General features: G+C 44.5%; 1 protein-coding gene across 2 annotated transcripts in view; it reads right to left on the bottom strand.

The window, feature by feature from the left end:
- Window positions 1-976: 976 nt before the first annotated feature.
- Window positions 977-19,575, bottom strand: part of LOC139385591 (aldehyde dehydrogenase family 3 member A2-like) — a 43,669-nt gene continuing 25,070 nt past the window's right edge. The window contains exons 5-11 of one of the 2 annotated variants that reach the window (XM_071130791.1): window positions 16,976-17,061; window positions 16,157-16,365; window positions 14,904-15,021; window positions 6,293-6,434; window positions 5,310-5,476; window positions 4,854-4,953; window positions 977-1,269 (exon numbers count right to left, since the gene is read on the bottom strand). In XM_071130791.1, coding sequence (XP_070986892.1) covers window positions 977-1,269; window positions 4,854-4,953; window positions 5,310-5,476; window positions 6,293-6,434; window positions 14,904-15,021; window positions 16,157-16,365; window positions 16,976-17,061 — 1,115 coding nt within the window. Of the gene's footprint in view, window positions 1,270-3,321; window positions 3,678-4,853; window positions 4,954-5,309; window positions 5,477-6,292; window positions 6,435-14,903; window positions 15,022-16,156; window positions 16,366-16,975; window positions 17,062-19,575 lie in introns of those variants that run through there. The other variant, XM_071130790.1, reaches the window with a different exon arrangement.

Raw genomic sequence — 19,575 nt, 5'->3', positions numbered from 1 at the left:
ATATTAGCCATATACCACACCCCCTTGGGCCGTATTGCTTAAATATATACTATTTAGTGATGCTAATAAAAGATAGAGCCCTATAGGCCCTGTTCAAGAGTAGTGCACCATATCGGGAATAGTATGTAATTTGGGATGGAACCTGGGGTGTGTGCAACTGTTGCAGGAGAGACACAAAAGGCACGTCCAGAAATGGACAATAAAGATCGAATTGACATTATTGTACAGACCAGGCAGGGCTACCAAGTGCAGCAGGAGAATAAAAACAACGCCCCCCCCCCCCCCCCTTGGGAAAGAGGAAACAACATTTCTGTAACACTGGGACATATTCATCAAAGGTTTATGTGAGCAGAACATCAGACCTACTAAAGACATGGTGGTTCATGGATTAGTCTACTTCCTCCTTTGAACTGTAGTTAAGTGAGAGAACTTCATAAATAATATTTTATAATATCATTTAAAAAAATAAAATGGAAAAGCAGTCATTAGATACAAATTCATACAACCGACATAATAGAAAAGGAAGACATGGACAAACAAACGAATAATATTCACATAATACCTTGACCTTTATGTATTAATACAACAGTTCACTGTGTCTCGACTCTTTCCCAAGATTCTCAGGTTTTCTTGAGAAACCCCGGTAAGGAAGATTCCCGTAATCATAAATGAAGAAGCAGGAAATCAGAAATCTTCTAAACAGGATTTCTGGAAAAAACAGGGAATTTTTGTGAACGATTCCAAAAATGCAACCGTAACCCCACTAACCCCCACGAACCCCACAAACCCCCACGGACCCCCACGAACCCCACAAACCCCCACGAACCCCACAAACCCCCACGGACCCCACTAACCCCCACTAACCTCCACGAACCCCCACTAACCTCCACGAACCCCCCCTAACCCCCACAACCCCCCCCGAACACCCACTAACCCCCCCTAACCCCCCCGAACCCCCCCTGTGTCTATCCATCAATCACCAACAGGTACAGCTGACGCCGGCCGCTAGTATTAGAATCACAGTCAGGGCGACCAGGAGTCCCAGAGCCACAATGGACGCCGTGACGGCCCAGATGTAGGTGCCCTTGGAGAAGTCAACCAGTGGGGTCCTCATGGCCAGCCTGACCCTGCGAGCCTTCTGGTGGTTCTGGGGTGGATACCGCGGCATGTTGACCCGCTCCATGCCCAGGGACTTGACCAGACACGCCCGATGGTGGCTGAACTGGTCAAAGCTGTGTTTCCCATGATACCTGCCTGTTCCACTCTGACCTGTGGGGGGGGGGGGGGGGGGGGGGGGCAGTAAGGGTTAGAAACATTAAACGTTATGACGTTCATGCAGCGTTTCCCAGGCCTTCCAGAAATCTTAGTGGGAAGATTCCCCAAAATCATGAAGGAAGGAGCTGGAAATCCGGAATCCTCCAACCAGGATTTTGGAAAAAACCTGGGACATTTGGGAAAGTTATTGGAATTTTAGTCGAAAATCAGCGATGCACAATGTTAGTTAGTGTATGTTGCTTTCCATTCCAGCAAACCTCTTCTATGTGACATTATATGTGAAAGCAGTTTTGGTCGTTATAGATCTTGATCAGTGCTTTAACAAGAGGTAAACAAATCAAAGCTGAATTACAACTTGGCTGTCTGACTAGAATTAAATTATAGATTAAAATGGAAGATTAAAGTCCGTGACTCATCGTCATTACAGAGGATTGTGGGGTGGAAAGCCAAAACCACAAACAGCAGTCAAGAGTTTGGCACCAACAAGGTGTTTAGTCACAGAGACAGACACACAAAGCCAATAGACAATATTCTAAAGCCAAGGAAACCAGACACAGGGACATGTCTTTTGTTGAATGTACACTATCGTTAAACAGTTTGGGGCCACTTGGTAATGTCCTGTTTTTGAAAGAAAAGCACAGTTTCTGTCCATTAAAATAATGTCAAATTGATTCGAAATACGGTGTAGACATTGTTAATGTTGTAAATGACTATTGTAGCTTAAAACGGCAGATTTTTTATGGAATATCTACATAGGTGTACAGAGGCCCATTATCAGCAACCATCACTCCTGCATTCCAATGGCACGTTGTGTTAGCTAATCCAAATGTATCATTTTAAAAGGCTAATTGATTATTAGAAAACTATTTTGCAGTTATGATAGCACAGCTGAAAACTGTTGTGCTGATTAAAGAAGCAATAAAACTGGCCTTCATTCATCTAGTTGAGTATCTGGAGCATCAACATTTGTGGGTTCGATTATAGACTCAAAATGGCCAGAAACAAAGACCTTTCTTCTGAAACTCGTCAGTCTATCCTTGTTCTGAGAAATGAAGGCTATTCCATTTGAGAAATTGCCAAGAAACGGAAGATCTCGTACAACGCTGTGTACTACTCCCTTCACAGAACAGCGTACACCGTCTCTAACCAGAATAGAAAGAGGAGTGGGAGGCCGTGCACAACTGAGCAAGAGGGCAAGTATATTAGTGTCTAGTGTGAGAAATAGATGCCTCACAAGTCCTCAACTGGCAGCTTCATTAAATAGTACCCACAAAACACCAGTCTCAACGTCAACAGTAAAGAGGCGACTCCGGGATGCTTGAGTTGCAAAGAAAAAGCCATATCTCAGATTGGCCAATAAAAAGAAAATATTAAAATGGGCAAAATAACTCAGACACTGGACAGAGGAAGATGCTGGCCTTCTAGGCAGAGTTCCTCTGTCCAGTGTCTGTGTTCTTTTTGCCCATCTGAATCTCAGTTGTGCAGCGGGGCCTCCCACTCCTCTTTCTATTCTGGTTAGAGACGGTGTACGCTGTTCTGTGAAGGAAGTAGTACACAGCGTTGTACGAGATCTTCAGTTTCTTGGCAATTTCTCGCATAGAATAGCCTTCATTTCTTAGAAGAAAGGTCTTTGTTTCTGGCCATTTTGAGCCTGTAATTGAACCCACAAATGTTGATGCTCCAGATACTCAACTAGTCTAAAGAAGGACAGTTTTATTGCTTCTTTAATCAGAACAACAGTTTTCAGCTGTGCTAACATAATTGCAAAAGGGTTTTCTAATAATCAATTAGCCTTTTAAAATGATAAACTTGGATTAGTTAACACAACGTGCCATTGGAACACAGGAGTGATGGTTGCTGATCATGGTCCTCTGTACACCTATGTAGAAATTCCATCAAAATATCTGCCGTTTCCAGCTACAATAGTAATTTACAACATTAACATTAATGTCTACATTGCATTTCTGATCAATTTGACGTTACTTTAATGGACATAAAATGTGCTTTTCTTTCAAAAACAAGGACATTTCTAAGTGACCCCAAACTGTCGAACGTTAGTGTACGTCGGCCAATACAGGTACAGACTGGCTAGCGCCAGATTTGCCAGACCCTCCAACAGGTGCAGTTCAGGCCACCAGCAATTAGCAGGATGGCAGTCAAGGTGACCAAGAGACCGAAAGCAAAGACGGTGGCCGTCACGGCCCAGATGTAGGTTTTCCTAGAGAAGTCGACCTGTGGGGTCCTCATGGCCAGCCTGACCCTGTGAGCCTTCTGGTGGTTCTGGGGTGGGAACCACACCATGTTGACCTCCTCCATGCCCAGGGACTTGACCAGACACGCCCGATGGTGGCTGAACTGGTCAAAGGTGTGTTTCCCATGATACCTGCCTGTTCCACTCTGACCTGTGGGGTTCAGAGGTCACAGGGCTAGGGTCAAATGAGGGGGGTGGGGGGTCAGGGGTTCATGTGACTTGTTGTTAAGGATTAGACGTTAGCTGCATGACGCTCTAGCAGTATTTCTCCGACTCAGTCCCAAGGACGTGCTACTCTCCAACTCAAGCTACCCTCCGACTCAGTCCCAAGGATCTGCTACTCTCCAACTCAAGCTACCCCCCGACTCAGTCCCAAGGACGTGCTACTCTCCGGCTCAGGCTACCCTCCGACTCAGTCCCAAGGACGTGCTACCCTCCGGCTCAGGCTACCCTCCGACTCAGTCCCAAGGACGTGCTACTCTCCAACTCAAGCTACCCTCCGACTCAGTCCCAAGGATCTTCTACTCTCCAACTCAAGCTACCCCCCGACTCAGTCCCAAGGACGTGCTACTCTCCAACTCAGGCTACCCAAGGACGTGCCAAGGACGTGCTACTCTCCAACTCTCCAACTCAGTCCCAAGGACGTGCTACCCTCCGACTCACGCTACCCTCCGACTCACGCTTCCCTTCCGACTTGCGCTACCCTCCAACTCAGTCCTAAGGATCCGCTACCCTCCAACTCAGGCAACCCTCCGACTCAGTCCAAAGGATGCGCTGCCCTCCGACTAAGGCTACCCTCCAACTCAGGCTACCCTCCGACTCAGGCTACCCTCCGACTCAGGCTACCCTCCGACTCAGTCCCAAGGATGCGCTGCCCTCCGACTCAGGCTACCCGCAAAATCAGTCCCGAGGACGCACTACGTTTGTCGCTTGCAAATTTTCTCTGACCTCTGTGGCCGATATGTAGGTAAAGTCAGTAAGTTACTTACAGTAGAAGTTTTGCCAAGGCTTGACTAGCAGGTGTTGGTCCTGGACAAATGTGTGGTATTGTTGGAATGAGGTTCTGTTACCATAGGCAACAAGTTAGTGGGGGCATTGGGGCAAAGGGTGAATTTAGACTCAGTCTGTCTGTCTACCGCAGGCAAGCTACCATTGGACTGCCGTAGGCATGACTATTGTAGTGGCAAACTGTGGTTGGGCCCGGAAGTGGCTGCCATCAGTTAACCAGCATCGACCCAATACCGGCTAGCTTGCCAACCTAGGTCTCTGGCTAGGCAACATCCCAAAGACTTGGCGTACGTGTAAAGTATCATAGAACAGTTCTTACCTACACCCCCGAAGGGCAGAGAGTTGAGAGTGTAGTGCATCATAACGTCGTTGACTGTCACCCCGCCACTGGTAGTCTCAGCCAGCATTCGCTTTATCACCTTATGGACAGAGACGGAGAGAGGGATGTCTTTTATCAGCCCCCCCATATGTAAATACATACTGTACATACCAATATAAGTACAAATGTTGTTGCCGCAGTAACAGCTCACCTTCTTACAGTATAATCACATTTCACCAAGAGCTCACCTAAATGTGACCCATGCCCAATCCCAAATCAACCCCGAAACCCACTTGTGGAGATCTGAGTCAATCTCTCAATCTCTCCACCGTGTGAAGTTTCACCATGTCTCCTTACTAATTCATTTATATAACATCTCCAGATGAGCGTAAGGTCCCAGGGATTGATTTGGGATTCAGCCTTACTCCATAGCTTGCTCACTAGCTCCCTCCAGACCTTCTTGTTGGAGGAGAAGACGTAGAGCGCCAGGGGCTTCTCTCTCTCGTTGATGAAGTGGATGGCGTCATCTATGTCGCTGACGGTCACTATGGGCAACAGAGGGCCGAAGATCTCCTCCTGCATCAGCCTAGCATGGGGGGGCACGTCCTTCACCACCGTGGGGGCTGAGGGGTCAGAGGTCAGGGTTTTTGGCCAACCAAGCATAGTTCCCAAGTGTTTCAGAAATTCAAGTTGGAGGATTTCCAACTGCAACATTTCCGGAACTTTCCCAAAGTCCTCGGTATTCCAGAAATACCCAGTTGGAGAAATACCAAGCTGGAGAAATCCCCAGTTGGAGAAATCCCCAGTTGGAGAAATCCCAGTTGGAGAAATACCAAGCTGGAGAAATCCCCAGTTGGAGAAATCCCCAGTTGGAGAAATCCCAGTTGGAGAAATACCAAGCTGGAGAAAACCCCAGTTGGAGAAATCCCAGTTGGAGAAATCCCAGTTGGAGAAATCCCAGTTGGAGAAATCCCAAGCTGGAGAAATCCCCAGTTGGAGAAAACTCAGTTGGAGAAATCCCAAGCTGGAGAAATCCCCAGTCGGAGAAATACCAGTTGGATAATGCCAATTGGTCAATTCTTAGTTGGAGGATTGCCAGTTGGGATATTCCTGGAATCAAGAGGGAATAAGCAGGGAGGCAATCCTTCAACTGGGAATCCTTCAACTGGGAATTCTTCAACTGGGAGTCCTTCAACTGGGAATTCTTCAACTGGGAATCCCTCAACTGGGAATCCTTCAACTGGGAATCCTTCAACTGGGAATCCTTCAACTGGGAATCCTTCAACTGGGAATCCTTCAACTGGGATATCTGGAAAACCGTGGAACTTTGGGAAATGTCCCTGGCATGTTGGAACGCGAGGTCAAATACACTACTATTACAACCCAAGTCAACTACAAATGTATCACCAAACATCTGTGAGCCCTATCAGTCTGCATACCAATGTAGCGCTGTGATGAGTCACTCTGGCCCCCTAGCGCCGCTGTGTAGCCATCCAGTAGAGCCATTACGCGGTTGAAGTGGCGCTGGTTGATGATGCGGCCATAGTCAGGGGAGGATTTGGGGTCGGGCCCATAGAACTCCTTGGATTAAGGAAAACAATCTTTGTATTATTTTGGGGTTCTTCAACCTGGGGTCCATGCGGAAGTACTGCAAGGGGTCAGCACATTTATTTAAATACTTTTACGCGGATTTGGTTTGGTTATAATTTTTGTATAAATATTGCTAGAAACAAAAGAATAAACACATTTTCAATTACATACCTAAAAGTAGAAAAGCAGAAAATGTCTTCTTTCAAGTCAACTCCTTATTATAAGCAAATTACACTCACTGGAGTATCTGACATAGGCTTTGAAAAAGCACCTGCGAGTATCAGTCCCAGCAGCTATCCGGCCCAGCAGCTATCAGTCCCAGCAGCTATCACACCCAGCAGCTATCAGTCCCAGCAGCTATCAGTCCCAGCAGCTATCAGACCCAGCAGCTATCAGTCCCAGCAGCTATCAGTCCCAGCAGCTATCAGTCCCAGCAGCTATCAGACCCAGCAGCTATCAGTCCCAGCAGCTATCAGACCCAGCAGCTATCAGACCCAGCAGCTATCAGTCCCAGCAGCTATCAGTCCCAGCAGCTATCAGTCCCAGCAGCTATCAATCCCAGCAGCTATCAGACCCAGCAGCTATCAGACCCAGCAGCTATCAGTCCCAGCAGCTATCAGTCCCAGCAGCTATCAGTCCCAGCAGCTATCAGTCCCAGCAGCTATCAGACCCAGCAGCTATCAGACCCAGCAGCTATCAGTCCCAGCAGCTATCAGTCCCAGCAGCTATCAGTCCCAGCAGCTATCAGTCCCAGCAGCTATCAGTCCCAGCAGCTATCAGACCCAGCAGCTATCAGTCCCAGCAGCTATCAGTCCCAGCAGCTATCAGTCCCAGCAGCTATCAGACCCAGCAGCTATCACACCCAGCAGCTATCAGTCCCAGCAGCTATCAGTCCCAGCAGCTATCAGTCCCAGCAGCTATCAGTCCCAGCAGTTATCAGTCTCAGCAGCTATCAGTCCCAGGAGCTATCAGTCCCAGCAGCTATCAGTCCCAGCAGCTATCAATTATGTGACGTTTTTGTTCCTTTTGGTCTACGGCATTTTTTGGGGTGGGCAATTTGTGCACACATTTTTTTTTTCTTGAGGCAAGTCGAAGTTTGGTAGCCGTTCATTAACAGTAACACTCCTAGTAGGAGTAGGAACATGAAGCGTCTGTTGTCATTCAACAAGAGACGACTAGTGTTCATTCACATTCTTTCAATTGAGAAATACTAGGACCTCCTTGGCAGAAACGTCAAAATGAATGACAGATTCCTTGATACGTCTTAAATTCATTTGGACTATTTTGAGGAAGTCTTTTCTTGCTATGTTGTTGCTACGGTGGCTCAACAGGGACAAACAACAGATATTGCCGTTTTTTTCCTTGTTTTTTCAAACGAAGGTCTTTAAGGAGTATGCAAGCACACACGGTCGCTTTGATTGGCCGAGTTCTGCTAGGAGCAAACTGAACCCATGTATGCAGAAGCCGTTACTGAAGTTGAAGGCCGACCAGGGTACTGCAGGCTGCCATTAGCAATTAAATTATCCTTATAACTTGTGTGTGGGTTATTTTAAAATAAATTGGTTCAAGAACATACATCTGGTGTATTAGAAGCAATTATTGGTACCATGATTGTCTTCTAAACATTTTTCATTACACGAACATTGACTACGAAGATATACATTTTTCCATTTACTATAATGGGGAATCCTGTTTTCTGCAAACAATGCCTCCAGTACCGTGGTCGACAGTGAACTTCCATGGCTTCAATGTGAGTCCTTCTCCGCCGGTAGAGATAAATGAAAAGATAGAGGGGGGAGTCCTTCTCCCCCGGTAGAGATAAAAGGAAAGATAGAGGGGGGAGTCGTTCTCCCCCGGTAGAGATAAATGAAAAGATAGAGGGGGGAGTCCTTCTCCCCCGGTAGAGATAAATGAAAAGATAGAGGGGGCAGTCGTTCTCCCCTGGTAGAGATAAATGAAAAGATAGAGGGGGCAGTCGTTCTCCCCCGGTAGAGATAAATGAAAAGATAGAGGGGGGAGTCCTTCTCCCCCGGTAGAGATAAATGAAAAGATAGAGGGGGCTGTCCTTCTCCCCTGGTAGAGATAAATGAAAAGATAGAGAGAGGGATAGAGAGAGAGGCATAGATGAAGAGAGAGAGGGATAGAGAGAACTGTAGATGAAGAGAGAGAGTCGGGGATAGGAAGAGAAAGAGGGGTATAGATATATGTAGAGAGAGATAGATATAGAGAAAGGAATATAGATAGATGGAGAGAGAGATATACAGTGCATTCAGAAAGTATTCAGACCCCTTGACCTTTTCCACATTTTGTTACATTACAGCCTTATTCTAAAATGGCATAAATATATATTTTTTGCTCATCAATCTACATACAATACCCCATGATGACATCACAATACCCCATAATGACATCACAATACCCCCTAGTGACAAAAACAGGTTTTTAGAAATGTTTGCAAATGTATTTTTTTTTAAAAGAAGGAAATATCACATTTACATAAATATTCAGACCCTCAGTACTTTGTTGAAGCACCTTTGGTAATGATTACAGCCTCAAGTCTTCTTGGGTATGACGCTACAAGCTTTCCACACCTGTATTTGGGGAGTTTCTCCAATTCTTCTCTGCAGATCTTCTCAAGCTCTGTCAGGTTGGATGGGGAGCATCGCTGCACAGCTATTTTCAGGTCTCTCCAGAGATGTTCGATTGGGTTCAAGTCCGGGCTCTGGCTGGGCTACTCAAGGACATTCAGAGACTTGTCCCGAAGCCACTCCTGTATTGTCTTGGCTGTGTGCTTAGGGTGGTTGTCCTGTTGAAAGGTGAACCTTCACCCCAATCTGAGGTCCTGAGCGCTCTGGAGCGGGTTTTCATAGAGGATCTCTCCGTTCATCTTTCCCTCAATCCTGACTAGTCTCCCAGTCCCTGCTTCTGAAAAACATCCCCACGGCATGATGCTGCCACCACCACGCTTCACCATAGGGATGGTGCCATGTTTCTTCCAGACGTGATGTTTGGCATTCAGGACAAAGAGTTCGATCTTGGTTTCATCAGACCAGATAATCTTGTTTCTCATGGTCAGAGTCTTTAGGTACCTTTTGGCAAACTGCAAGTGGGCTGTCATGTGCCTTTTACTGAGGAGTGGTTTCCATCTAGCCACTCCAGCAAAAAAGCCTGATTGGTGGAGTGCTGCAGAGATGGTTGTCCTTCTGGAAGGTTCTCCCATCTCCATAGAGGAACTCTGGTGCTCTGTCAGAGTGACCATCGGGTTCTTGGTCGCCTCCCTGACCAAGGCCGTTCTCCCCCGACTGCTCAGTTTGGCCGGGCGGCCAGATCTAGGAAGAGTCTTGGTGCTTCCAAACTTCTTCCATTTAAGAATGATGGAGAACACTGTGTTCTTGGAGACCTTCAATGCTGCAGACATTTTTTGGTACCCTTCCCCAGATCTGTGCCTTGACACAATCAATACAATTCTTTCAACCTCATGGCTTGTTTTTTGCTCTGACACGCACTTTCAACTGTGGGACCTTATATAGACAAGTGTGTGCCTTTCCAAATCATGTCCAATCAACTGAATTTACCACAGGTGGACTCCAATCAAACTGTAGAAACATCAAGTATAATTTTTGAGACTCATAGCAAGGGTCTGAATACTTACAGTACCAGTCAAAAATTTGGACACACCTACTCATTCAAGGGTTTTTCTTTATTTTTACTATTTTCTACATTGTAGAATAATGATGAGGACATCAAAAATATGAAATAACACATGGAATCATGTAGTAAAAAAATCAAAATATATTTTAGATTCTTTAAAGTAGCCACCCTTTGATGACAGGTCACCAGGTGTTCATGTTTTGTTGATTTATTAAGTAAATGTTTTCACTCCCTGAACTTGCTTACCGACTCTCAGCATACATCTTTACACTTGACATTCTCTCAACCAGCTTCATGAGGAAGTCACCTGGAATGCATTTTGATTAACAGGTGTGCCTTGTTAAAAGTTAATTTGTGGAATTTATTTCTTCTTAATGCGTTTGAGCCAATCAGTTGTGACAAGGTAGACGTGGTATACAGAAGATAGCCCTATTTGGTAAAAGACCAAGTCCATATTATGGCAAGAACAGCTCAAATAAGCAAAGAGAAATGACAGTTCATCATTACGTTAAGACATGAAGGTCAGTCCACCTGGAAATTTTCAAGAACTTTGAAAGTTTCTTCAAGTGCAGTCGCAAAAACTATCAAGCGCTACGATGAAACTGGCTCTCATGAGGACCACCACAGGAAAGGAAGATCCAGAGATACCTCTACTGCAGAGCATAAGTTCATTAGAGTTACCAGCCTCAGAAATTGCAGCCCAAATAAATGCTTCACAGAGTTCAAGTAACAGACACATCTCAACATCAACTGTTCAGAGGAGACTGCATGAATCAAGTCTTCATGGTCGAATTGCTTCAAAGAAACCACTACCAAAGGACACCAATAAGAAGAAGATACTTACTTGGGCCAAGAAACACGAGCAATGGACATTAGACCGGGGGAAATCTGTCCCTTGGTCTGATGAGTCCAAATTTGAGATTTTTGGTTCCAACTGCCATGTCTCTCTGAGATGCAGAGTAGATGAACGGATGATCTCCGCATGTGTGGTTCCCACCATGAATCATGGAGGAGGTGGTGTGATGGTGTGTAGGTGCTTTGCTGGTGACACTGTTGATGATTTATTTAGAATTTCAGGCACACCTAACCAGCATGGCTACCACAGCATTCTGCAGCGATACAGCGATACGCCATCCCATAAGGTTTGCACTTATTGGGACTATAATTTTTTTTCAACAGGACAATGACCCAAAACACACCTCCAGGCTGTGTAAGGGCTATTTGACCAATAAGGAGAGTGATGGCGTGCTGCATCAGATGAGCTGGCCTCCACAATCACCCGACCTCAACCCAATTGAGATGGTTTGGGATGAATTGGACCGCAGAGTGAAGGAAAAGCAGCAAAAAAGTGCCCAGCATAAGTGGGAACGCCTCCAAGACTGTTGGAAAAGCATTCCAGGTGAAGCTGGTGGAGAGAATGCCAAGAGTGTGCAAAGGCAAAGGGTGGCTACTTTGAAAAATCTAAAATGTTAAATATATTTTGATTTGTTTAACACTTTTTTGGTTACTACATGACTTCATATGTGTTATTTCATAGTTTTGATGTCTTCACTATTATTATACAATGTAGAAAATAGTTCAAATAAAGAAAAACTCTTGAATGAGTAGGTGTCCAAACTTTTGAGTGGTACTGTATGTAAATAGGGTATTTATAAATTACATTTTTAATACATTATGGTGTATTGTGTGTAGATTGATCTGGAAACATTTTTATTTAATCTATTTTAAAATAAGGCTGTGACGTAATAGTTAGGATCACCACTTTATTTTAAGAATGTGAAATGTCAGAATAATAGCAGAGAGAATGATTTATTTCAGCATTGATTTCTTTCATCACATTCCCAGTGGGTCAGAAGTTTACATAAACTCAATTAGTATTTGGTAGCATTTGCTTAAAATTGTTTAACTTGGGTCAAACTTTTCAGGTAGCCTTCCACAAGCTTCCCAAAATAAGTTGGGTAAATTCTGGCCCATTCCTCCTGACAGAGCTGGTGTAACTGAGTCAGGTTTGTAGGCCTCCTTGCTCGCACACGCTTTTTCAGTTCTGCCCACAAATTGTCTATAGGATTGAGGTCAGTGCTTTGTGTGATGGCCACTCCAATACCTTGACTTTGTTGTCCTTAAGCCATTTTGCCACAACTTTAGAAGTATGCTTGGGGTCATTGTGCATTTGGAAGACCCATTTGTGACCAAGCTTTAACTTTCTGACTGATGTCTTGAGATGTTGCTTCAATATATCCACATAATTTTCCTACCTCATGATGCCATCTATTTTGTGAAGTGCACCAGTCCCTCCTGCAGCAAAGCACCCCCACAACATGATGCTGCCACCCCCGTGCTTCACGGTTGGGATGGTGTTCTTAGGCATGCAAGCCTCCCCCTTTTTCCTCCAAACATAACGATGGTCATTATGGTCAAACAGTTCTATTTTTGTTTCATCAGACCAGAGGACATTTCTCCAAAAAGTACGATCTTTGTCCCCATAGTCTGTCTTTTTTTATGGCGGTTTTGGAGCAGTGGCTTCTTCCTTGTTGAGCGACCTTTCAGGTTATGTTGATATAGGACTCGTTTTACTGTGGATATAGATACTTTTGTACCTATTTCTTCCAACATCTTCACAAGGTCCTTTGCTGTTGTTCTGGGATTGATTTGCACTTTTCGCACCAAAGTACATTCATCTCTAGGAGACAGAATGCGTCTCCTTCCTGAGCGGTATGACGGCTGCGTGGTCCCATGGTGTTTATACTTGCGTACTATTGTTTGTACAGATGAACGTGGTACCTTCAGGTGTTTGGAAATTGCTCCCAAGGATGAAGCAGACATGTCGAGGTCTACTAAAGAAGCTTCTAAAGCCATGACATCATTTCCTGGAATTTTCCAAGCTGTTTAAAGGCACAGTGAACTTAGTGTATCTAAACTTCTGACCCACTGGAATTGTGATACAGTGAATTATAAGTGAAATAATCTCTGTAAACAATTGTTGGAAGTCCTAAACGACTTGCCAAAACTATAGTTTATTAACAAGAACTGTGTGGAGTGGTTGAAAAACTAGTTTTAATGACCCCAACCTAAGTGTATCTAAACTTCAGACTTCAACTATATATATATATATAGAGAGAGAGAGAGAGAGGGCGCGCTATGGAAATAGATAGAGGATAGAGATATAGATAGAGGGATAGAGATATAGATAGAGGGGTAGAGATATAGATAGAGGGATAGAGATATAGATAGAGGGATAGAGATATAGATAGAGGGGTAGAGATATAGATAGAGGGATAGAGATATAGATAGAGGGATAGAGATATAGATAGAGGGGTAGAGATATAGATAGAGGGATAGAGATATAGATAGAGGGGTAGAGATATAGATAGAGGGATAGAGATATAGATAGAGGGGTAGAGATATAGATAGAGGGATAGAGATATAGATAGAGGGGTAGAGATATAGATAGAGGGATAGAGATATAGATAGAGGGGTAGAGATATAGATAGAGGGGTAGAGATATAGATAGAGGGGTAGAGATAGAGGGATATATATAGAGGGGTAGAGATATAGATAGAGGGGTAGAGATAGAGGGATATAGATATAGATAGAGGGGTAGAGATATAGGTAGAGGGGTAGAGATACAGATAGAGGGATAGCGATATAGATAGAGGGGTAGAGATATAGATAGAGGGATAGAGATATAGATAGAGGGATAGAGATATAGATAGAGGGGTAGAGATATAGATAGAGGGATAGAGATATAGATAGAGGGATAGAGATATAGATAGAGGGATAGAGATATAGATAGAGGGATAGAGATAGAGAAATATATAGATAGAGGGGTAGAGATATAGATAGAGGGATAGAGATAGAGAAATATATTGATAGAGAGAGGGATGAAGATCGAAAGAGGGATAAATATATAGATATCCCTTTAGTGGTGTGGGGGCTGTGCTTTGGCAAAGTGGGTGGGGTTATATCCTGCCTGTTTGGCCCTGTCCAGGGGTATCATCGGATGGGGCCACAGTGTCTCCTGACCCCTTCTGTCTCAGCCTCCAGTATTTATGCTGCAGTAGTTTATGTGTCGGGGGGCTAGGGTCAGTCTGTTATATCTGGAGTATTTCTCCTGTCTTATCCGGTGTCCTGTGTGAATTTAAGTATGCTCTCTCTAATTCTCTCTTTCTCTCTTTCTCTCGGAGGACCTGAGCCCTAGGACCATGCCTCAGGACTACCTGGCATGATGACTCCTTGCTGTCCCCAGTCCACCTGGCCGTGCTGCTGCTCCAGTTTCAACTGTTCTGCCTGTGGCTATGGAACCTGTTCACCGGATGTGCTACCTGTCCCAGACCTGCTGTTTTCAACTTTCTAGAGACAGCAGGAGTGGTAGAGACACTCTCAATGATCGGCTACGAAAAGCCAACTGACATTTACTCCTATTTCTGACTTGTTGCACCCTCGGCAACTACTGTGATTATTATTATTTGACCATGCTGGTAATTTATGAACATTTGAACATCTTGGCCATGTTCTGTTATATTCTCCACCCGGCACAGCCAGAAGAGGACTGGCCACCTCTCATAGCCTGGTTCCTCTCTAGGTTTCCTCCTAGGTTCTGGCCTTTCTAGGGAGGTTTTCCTAGCCACCGTGCTTCTACACCTGCATTTCTTGCTGTTTGGGGTTTTAGGCTGGGTTTCTGTACAGCGCTTTGATATATCAGCTGATGTACGAAGGGCTATATAAATACATTTGATTAGAATTTGATTTAGATAGAGAGAGGGATGACGATCGAGATAGGGATAGAGAGAGATAGATTAAGTACGAGACCAGTAGTGTCTGCCGGATGCCCTCCACCACTCTGTTCTGGAGGCTGGGTTCACACAGGATGTAGTCTGGGGCGATGCACGTCTGACCACAGTTCACAAACTTCCCCCAGGTGATACGCCTGTGGTGGACAAAATCACAGAGATAAAGTAGATAACTTGAAAATGTTTCCTTTTCGATGCTTCTGATGCTTCAGCCTTGGGGCAGAGAGCTAAGCATGTATATTAGAATTACGTCAAACGACTCCTAAACCCTGCGCCTCCCAATTGTAATCTTTGTGGTCAATCTTTGTGTAATTCATTTTTTTCCAAAGACAATCATGGTACCAATAATTGCTTCTAATACACCAGATGTTCTTGAACTGATTAATCTGGTGTATTAGAAGTAAATATTGGTACAATGATTGCCTTCTAAGCATTTTTAATTACACAAAGATTGCCATTTTCCCATTCACTACAGTGGGGGTCATTCACTACAGTGGGGGTCATTCACTACAATGGGGGTCATTCACTACAATGGGGGTCATTCACTACAGTGGGGGTCATTCACTACAATGGGGGTCATTCACTTCAATGGGGGTCATTCACTTCAATGGGGGTCATTCACTACAATGGGGGTCATTGCAGATCATGATTTCTGTAAACAATGCCTGCAGTACCGTGGTCGGCAATGAACTGCCATGTCTTCAATCTTTCTAAATGCTTTTAAAAGTCACCAGTAAACCACTGCAAAAAACATTAGCCAAGGTAAAGTATAACGGAGTGATATTGTAGCGTATAAACCAATAGCGCCATTGACTCTGATCTTTTCAGCGGCTAAAACTGCTATGCTAGCTAGAAAAAATGTGATAAAGCTAAAATTCCCTATTGGAGTGCTAACGGGCTAAAGCTAAAATTCCCTATCGGAGTGCTAACGGCTAAAGCTAAAATTCCCTATCGGAGTGCTAACGGGCTAAAGCTAAAATTCCCTATCGGAGTGCTAACGGCTAAAGCTAAAATTCCCTATCGGAGTGCTAACGGCTAAAGTTCAAATTCCCTATTGGAGTGCTAACGGCTAAAGTTCAAATTCCCTATCGGAATGCTAACGGCTAAAGCTAAAATTCCCTATCGGAGTGCTAACGGCTAAAGTTAAAATTCCCTATCGGAGTGCTAACGGCTAAAGTTAAAATTCCCTATTGGAGTGCTAACGGCTAAAGCTAAAATTCCCTATCGGAGTGCTAACGGCTAAAGCTAGCTCTATTGTATGAAGTTACTGACCGGCACGCAACTCTGAGGTCGACGTCCTTATCGATGTAACAGGGGCTCTTCCCCCCCAGCTCCAGGGTCACAGGGGTGAGGTGTCGGGCTGCGGCCTCCATCACCAGTTTACCCACAGTGCTGTTCCCTGTGTAGAAGATGTGGTCGAAACGCTGACGCAGCAACTCCTGGGTCTCTGAGACACCCCCACACACTACAGGGTACAGCTCCTGGAAAGACCCAGGAAAATAAGGATTTCAGTTAATTTAGCCAATACGTTTTGAAAATTGCACAGATGCCCCTGTCACTTTCCATTGATTGTTAGCTAGAAGCGGCTAAAGTTAGCTGAAGCTAAAGTGGCTGTTAAAATATAGAAAACCAAACTGTGGATTACAGTTCTCCCTGGCACATAGACTACTTTCATTACGAGGAACCATCTAACATAAAGTTGTAAAATCCTGAACTTCCCCTTTAAAAAGGACAGTTACACAGAACCAACGTTTGTCAGATGCTTGTTCATATACTGTCCCTCACAGGTGGTTCAGAGTGATGTGTACTATTCCTTTAAGAATGCTGGGCGGCGAGCCAGCCGTTGGACAGTTACTCAAGACAGCAGTATGTATCTGTAGCTAGTATGTATGATTGGCATGACAACAATAGAAGACTTGTCTATAGCACATACAGTATGAGGTGAGGCTAACACATTGGAACTAAATCACTGATTTCCAAATATTGGTTGACAGTCACGGTAATCACAGTAGTTTTCCAGTAACTTCAGCTCAGATATCTCTACATTTATATTCTTATACAATGAGAGACAAGGGGGAATAGACTAGGTACCTGGTCCAGATATCGTGGGAGCAGAGCTTTGAGGAGACTAGCTGAGTATTCACTCAGCTCAGATGGCTTCACCACAGCGGCATTGCCTAGAGAGAGCGAGAGAGAGAGAGAGAGAGAGAGAGAGACAGAGAGAAGAGAGAGAGAGAATTTTTATTGTTTATTTCACTTTATATATTCACTTTATATATTATCTACCTCACTTGCTTTGGCAATGTTAACACATGTTTCCCATGCCAATAAAGCCCTTGAATTGAATTGAATTGAGAAAGAGAGAGAGAGAGAGAGAGAGAGAGAAACAGAGTGACAGAAACAGAGAGGGAGAAACAGAGAGGGAGAAACACAGAGAGAGAGAGAGTTATGAGAAGATGAGCTCCTGCATTTTTCAGCATGTTAAAAAAAAAAGAGATAGATTTAGAGTTAGATAAAGTTAGTTTTTTTTGTCAGGAACAGGATGCCACCCTCTACAACATAACCTTCACTCCAAATCAAAACTCAAAACCTACAACCTGATTTTGGACGGAATTATGGAATTAACTGGAAGGTTTACAACTACCAAAGATTATTATTCCCAAGATATACAGCACCTGAAAACGCCATCCAACCTCAAACTGATTGAGTAATGTTTGGTCTGAAGCTATATTTTATTTCCAAAAGCCAAGAAGAACAATACATTACAATGACATATTTTACTTTATAAGGACTGAATGCTAAATTAAGGCTGCCAAGCATGATACAACTTCAATTAGCACTGACGTGTCAAGTGAGAGGTGTCAACGCCCTTCAGCCCAACAATGGCAGGAGGATCCAACAGTCTACTCCACCCAAATGGAGAGGTGCCCTTCAGCCCAACAACGGCAGGAGAATCCAACAGTCTACTCCACCCAAATGGAGAGGTGCCCTTCAGCCCAACAACGGCAGGAGGATCCAACAGTCTACTCCACCCAAATGGAGAGGTGCCCTTCAGCCCAACAACGGCAGGAGAATCCAACAGTCTACTCCACCCAAATGCAGAGGCCTTTGAAGCTGCCTCCCGCTGTTCAGAGGGAAATACAATACAGTACCCTGTGTATGTAAAGGCAAGAAAAGATTACAAAATTAACCTCCTTATGGAAAATCAAGAGAGGCTTTTTGCTGACTAAAATAAAAATGGGAACAACTTAATCTTCCACACAGACCATCCCCTGTTAGTGTTATATTAACCAGACCATCCCCTGGCACAGTGCTATATTAACCAGACCATCCCCTGGCACAGTGCTATATTAACACAGACCATCCCCTGGTACAGTGCTATATTAACCAGACCATCCCCTGTTAGTGTTATATTAACCAGACCATCCCCTGGTACAGTGCTATATTAACACAGACCATCCCCTGGTACAGTGCTATATTAACCAGACCATCCCCTGGCACAGTGCTATATTAACCAGACCATCCCCTGGCACAGTGCTATATTAACCAGACCATCCCCTGTTAGTGTTATATTAACCAGACCATCCCCTGTTAGTGTTATATTAACCAGACCATCCCCTGGTACAGTGCTATATTAACACAGACCATCCCCTGGTACAGTGCTATATTAACCAGACCATCCCCTGGCACAGTGTTATATTAACCAGACCATCCCCTGGTACAGTGCTATATTAACCAGACCATCCCCTGGTACAGTGCTATATTAACCAGACCATCCCCTGTTAGTGCTATATTAACCAGACCATCCCCTGGTACAGTGCTATATTAACCAGACCATCCCCTGGCACAGTGTTATATTAACCAGACCATCCCCTGGTACAGTGCTATATTAACCAGACCATCCCCTGGCACAGTGCTATATTAACCAAACCATCCCCTGTTAGTGTTATATTAACCAGACCATCATCTGGTACAGTGCTATATTAACCAGACCATCCCCTGGCACAGTGTTATATTAACCAGACCATCCCCTGGTACAGTGCTATATTAATCAGACCATCCCCTGGTACAGTGCTATATTAACCAGACCATCCCCTGTTAGTGCTATATTAACCAGACCATCCCCTGGTACAGTGCTATATTAACCAGACCATCCCCTGGCACAGTGTTATATTAACCAGACCATCCCCTGGTAGAGTGCTATATTAACCAGACCATCCCCTGTTAGTGCTATATTAACCAGACCATCCCCTGGCACAGTGCTATATTAACCAGACCATCCCCTGGCACAGTGTAATATTAACCAGACCATCCCCTGGTACAGTGCTATATTAACCAGACCATCCCCTGGTACAGTGCTATATTAACCAGACCATCCCCTGTTAGTGCTATATTAACCAGACCATCCCCTGGTACAGTGCTATATTAACCAGACCATCCCCTGGCACAGTGCTATATTAACCAGACCATCCCCTGGTACAGTGCTATATTAACCAGACCATCCCCTGGCACAGTGCTATATTAACCAGACCATCCCCTGTTAGTGTTATATTAACCAGACCATCATCTGGTACAGTGCTATATTAACCAGACCATCCCCTGGCACAGTGTTATATTAACCAGACCATCCCCTGGTACAGTGCTATATTAATCAGACCATCCCCTGGTACAGTGCTATATTAACCAGACCA

The sequence above is a fragment of the Oncorhynchus clarkii genome, chromosome 27, assembly GCF_045791955.1.
Source record: "Oncorhynchus clarkii lewisi isolate Uvic-CL-2024 chromosome 27, UVic_Ocla_1.0, whole genome shotgun sequence".
NCBI lineage: Eukaryota > Metazoa > Chordata > Actinopteri > Salmoniformes > Salmonidae > Oncorhynchus > Oncorhynchus clarkii.
This window is presented reverse-complemented; position numbering and strand designations above follow the sequence as displayed.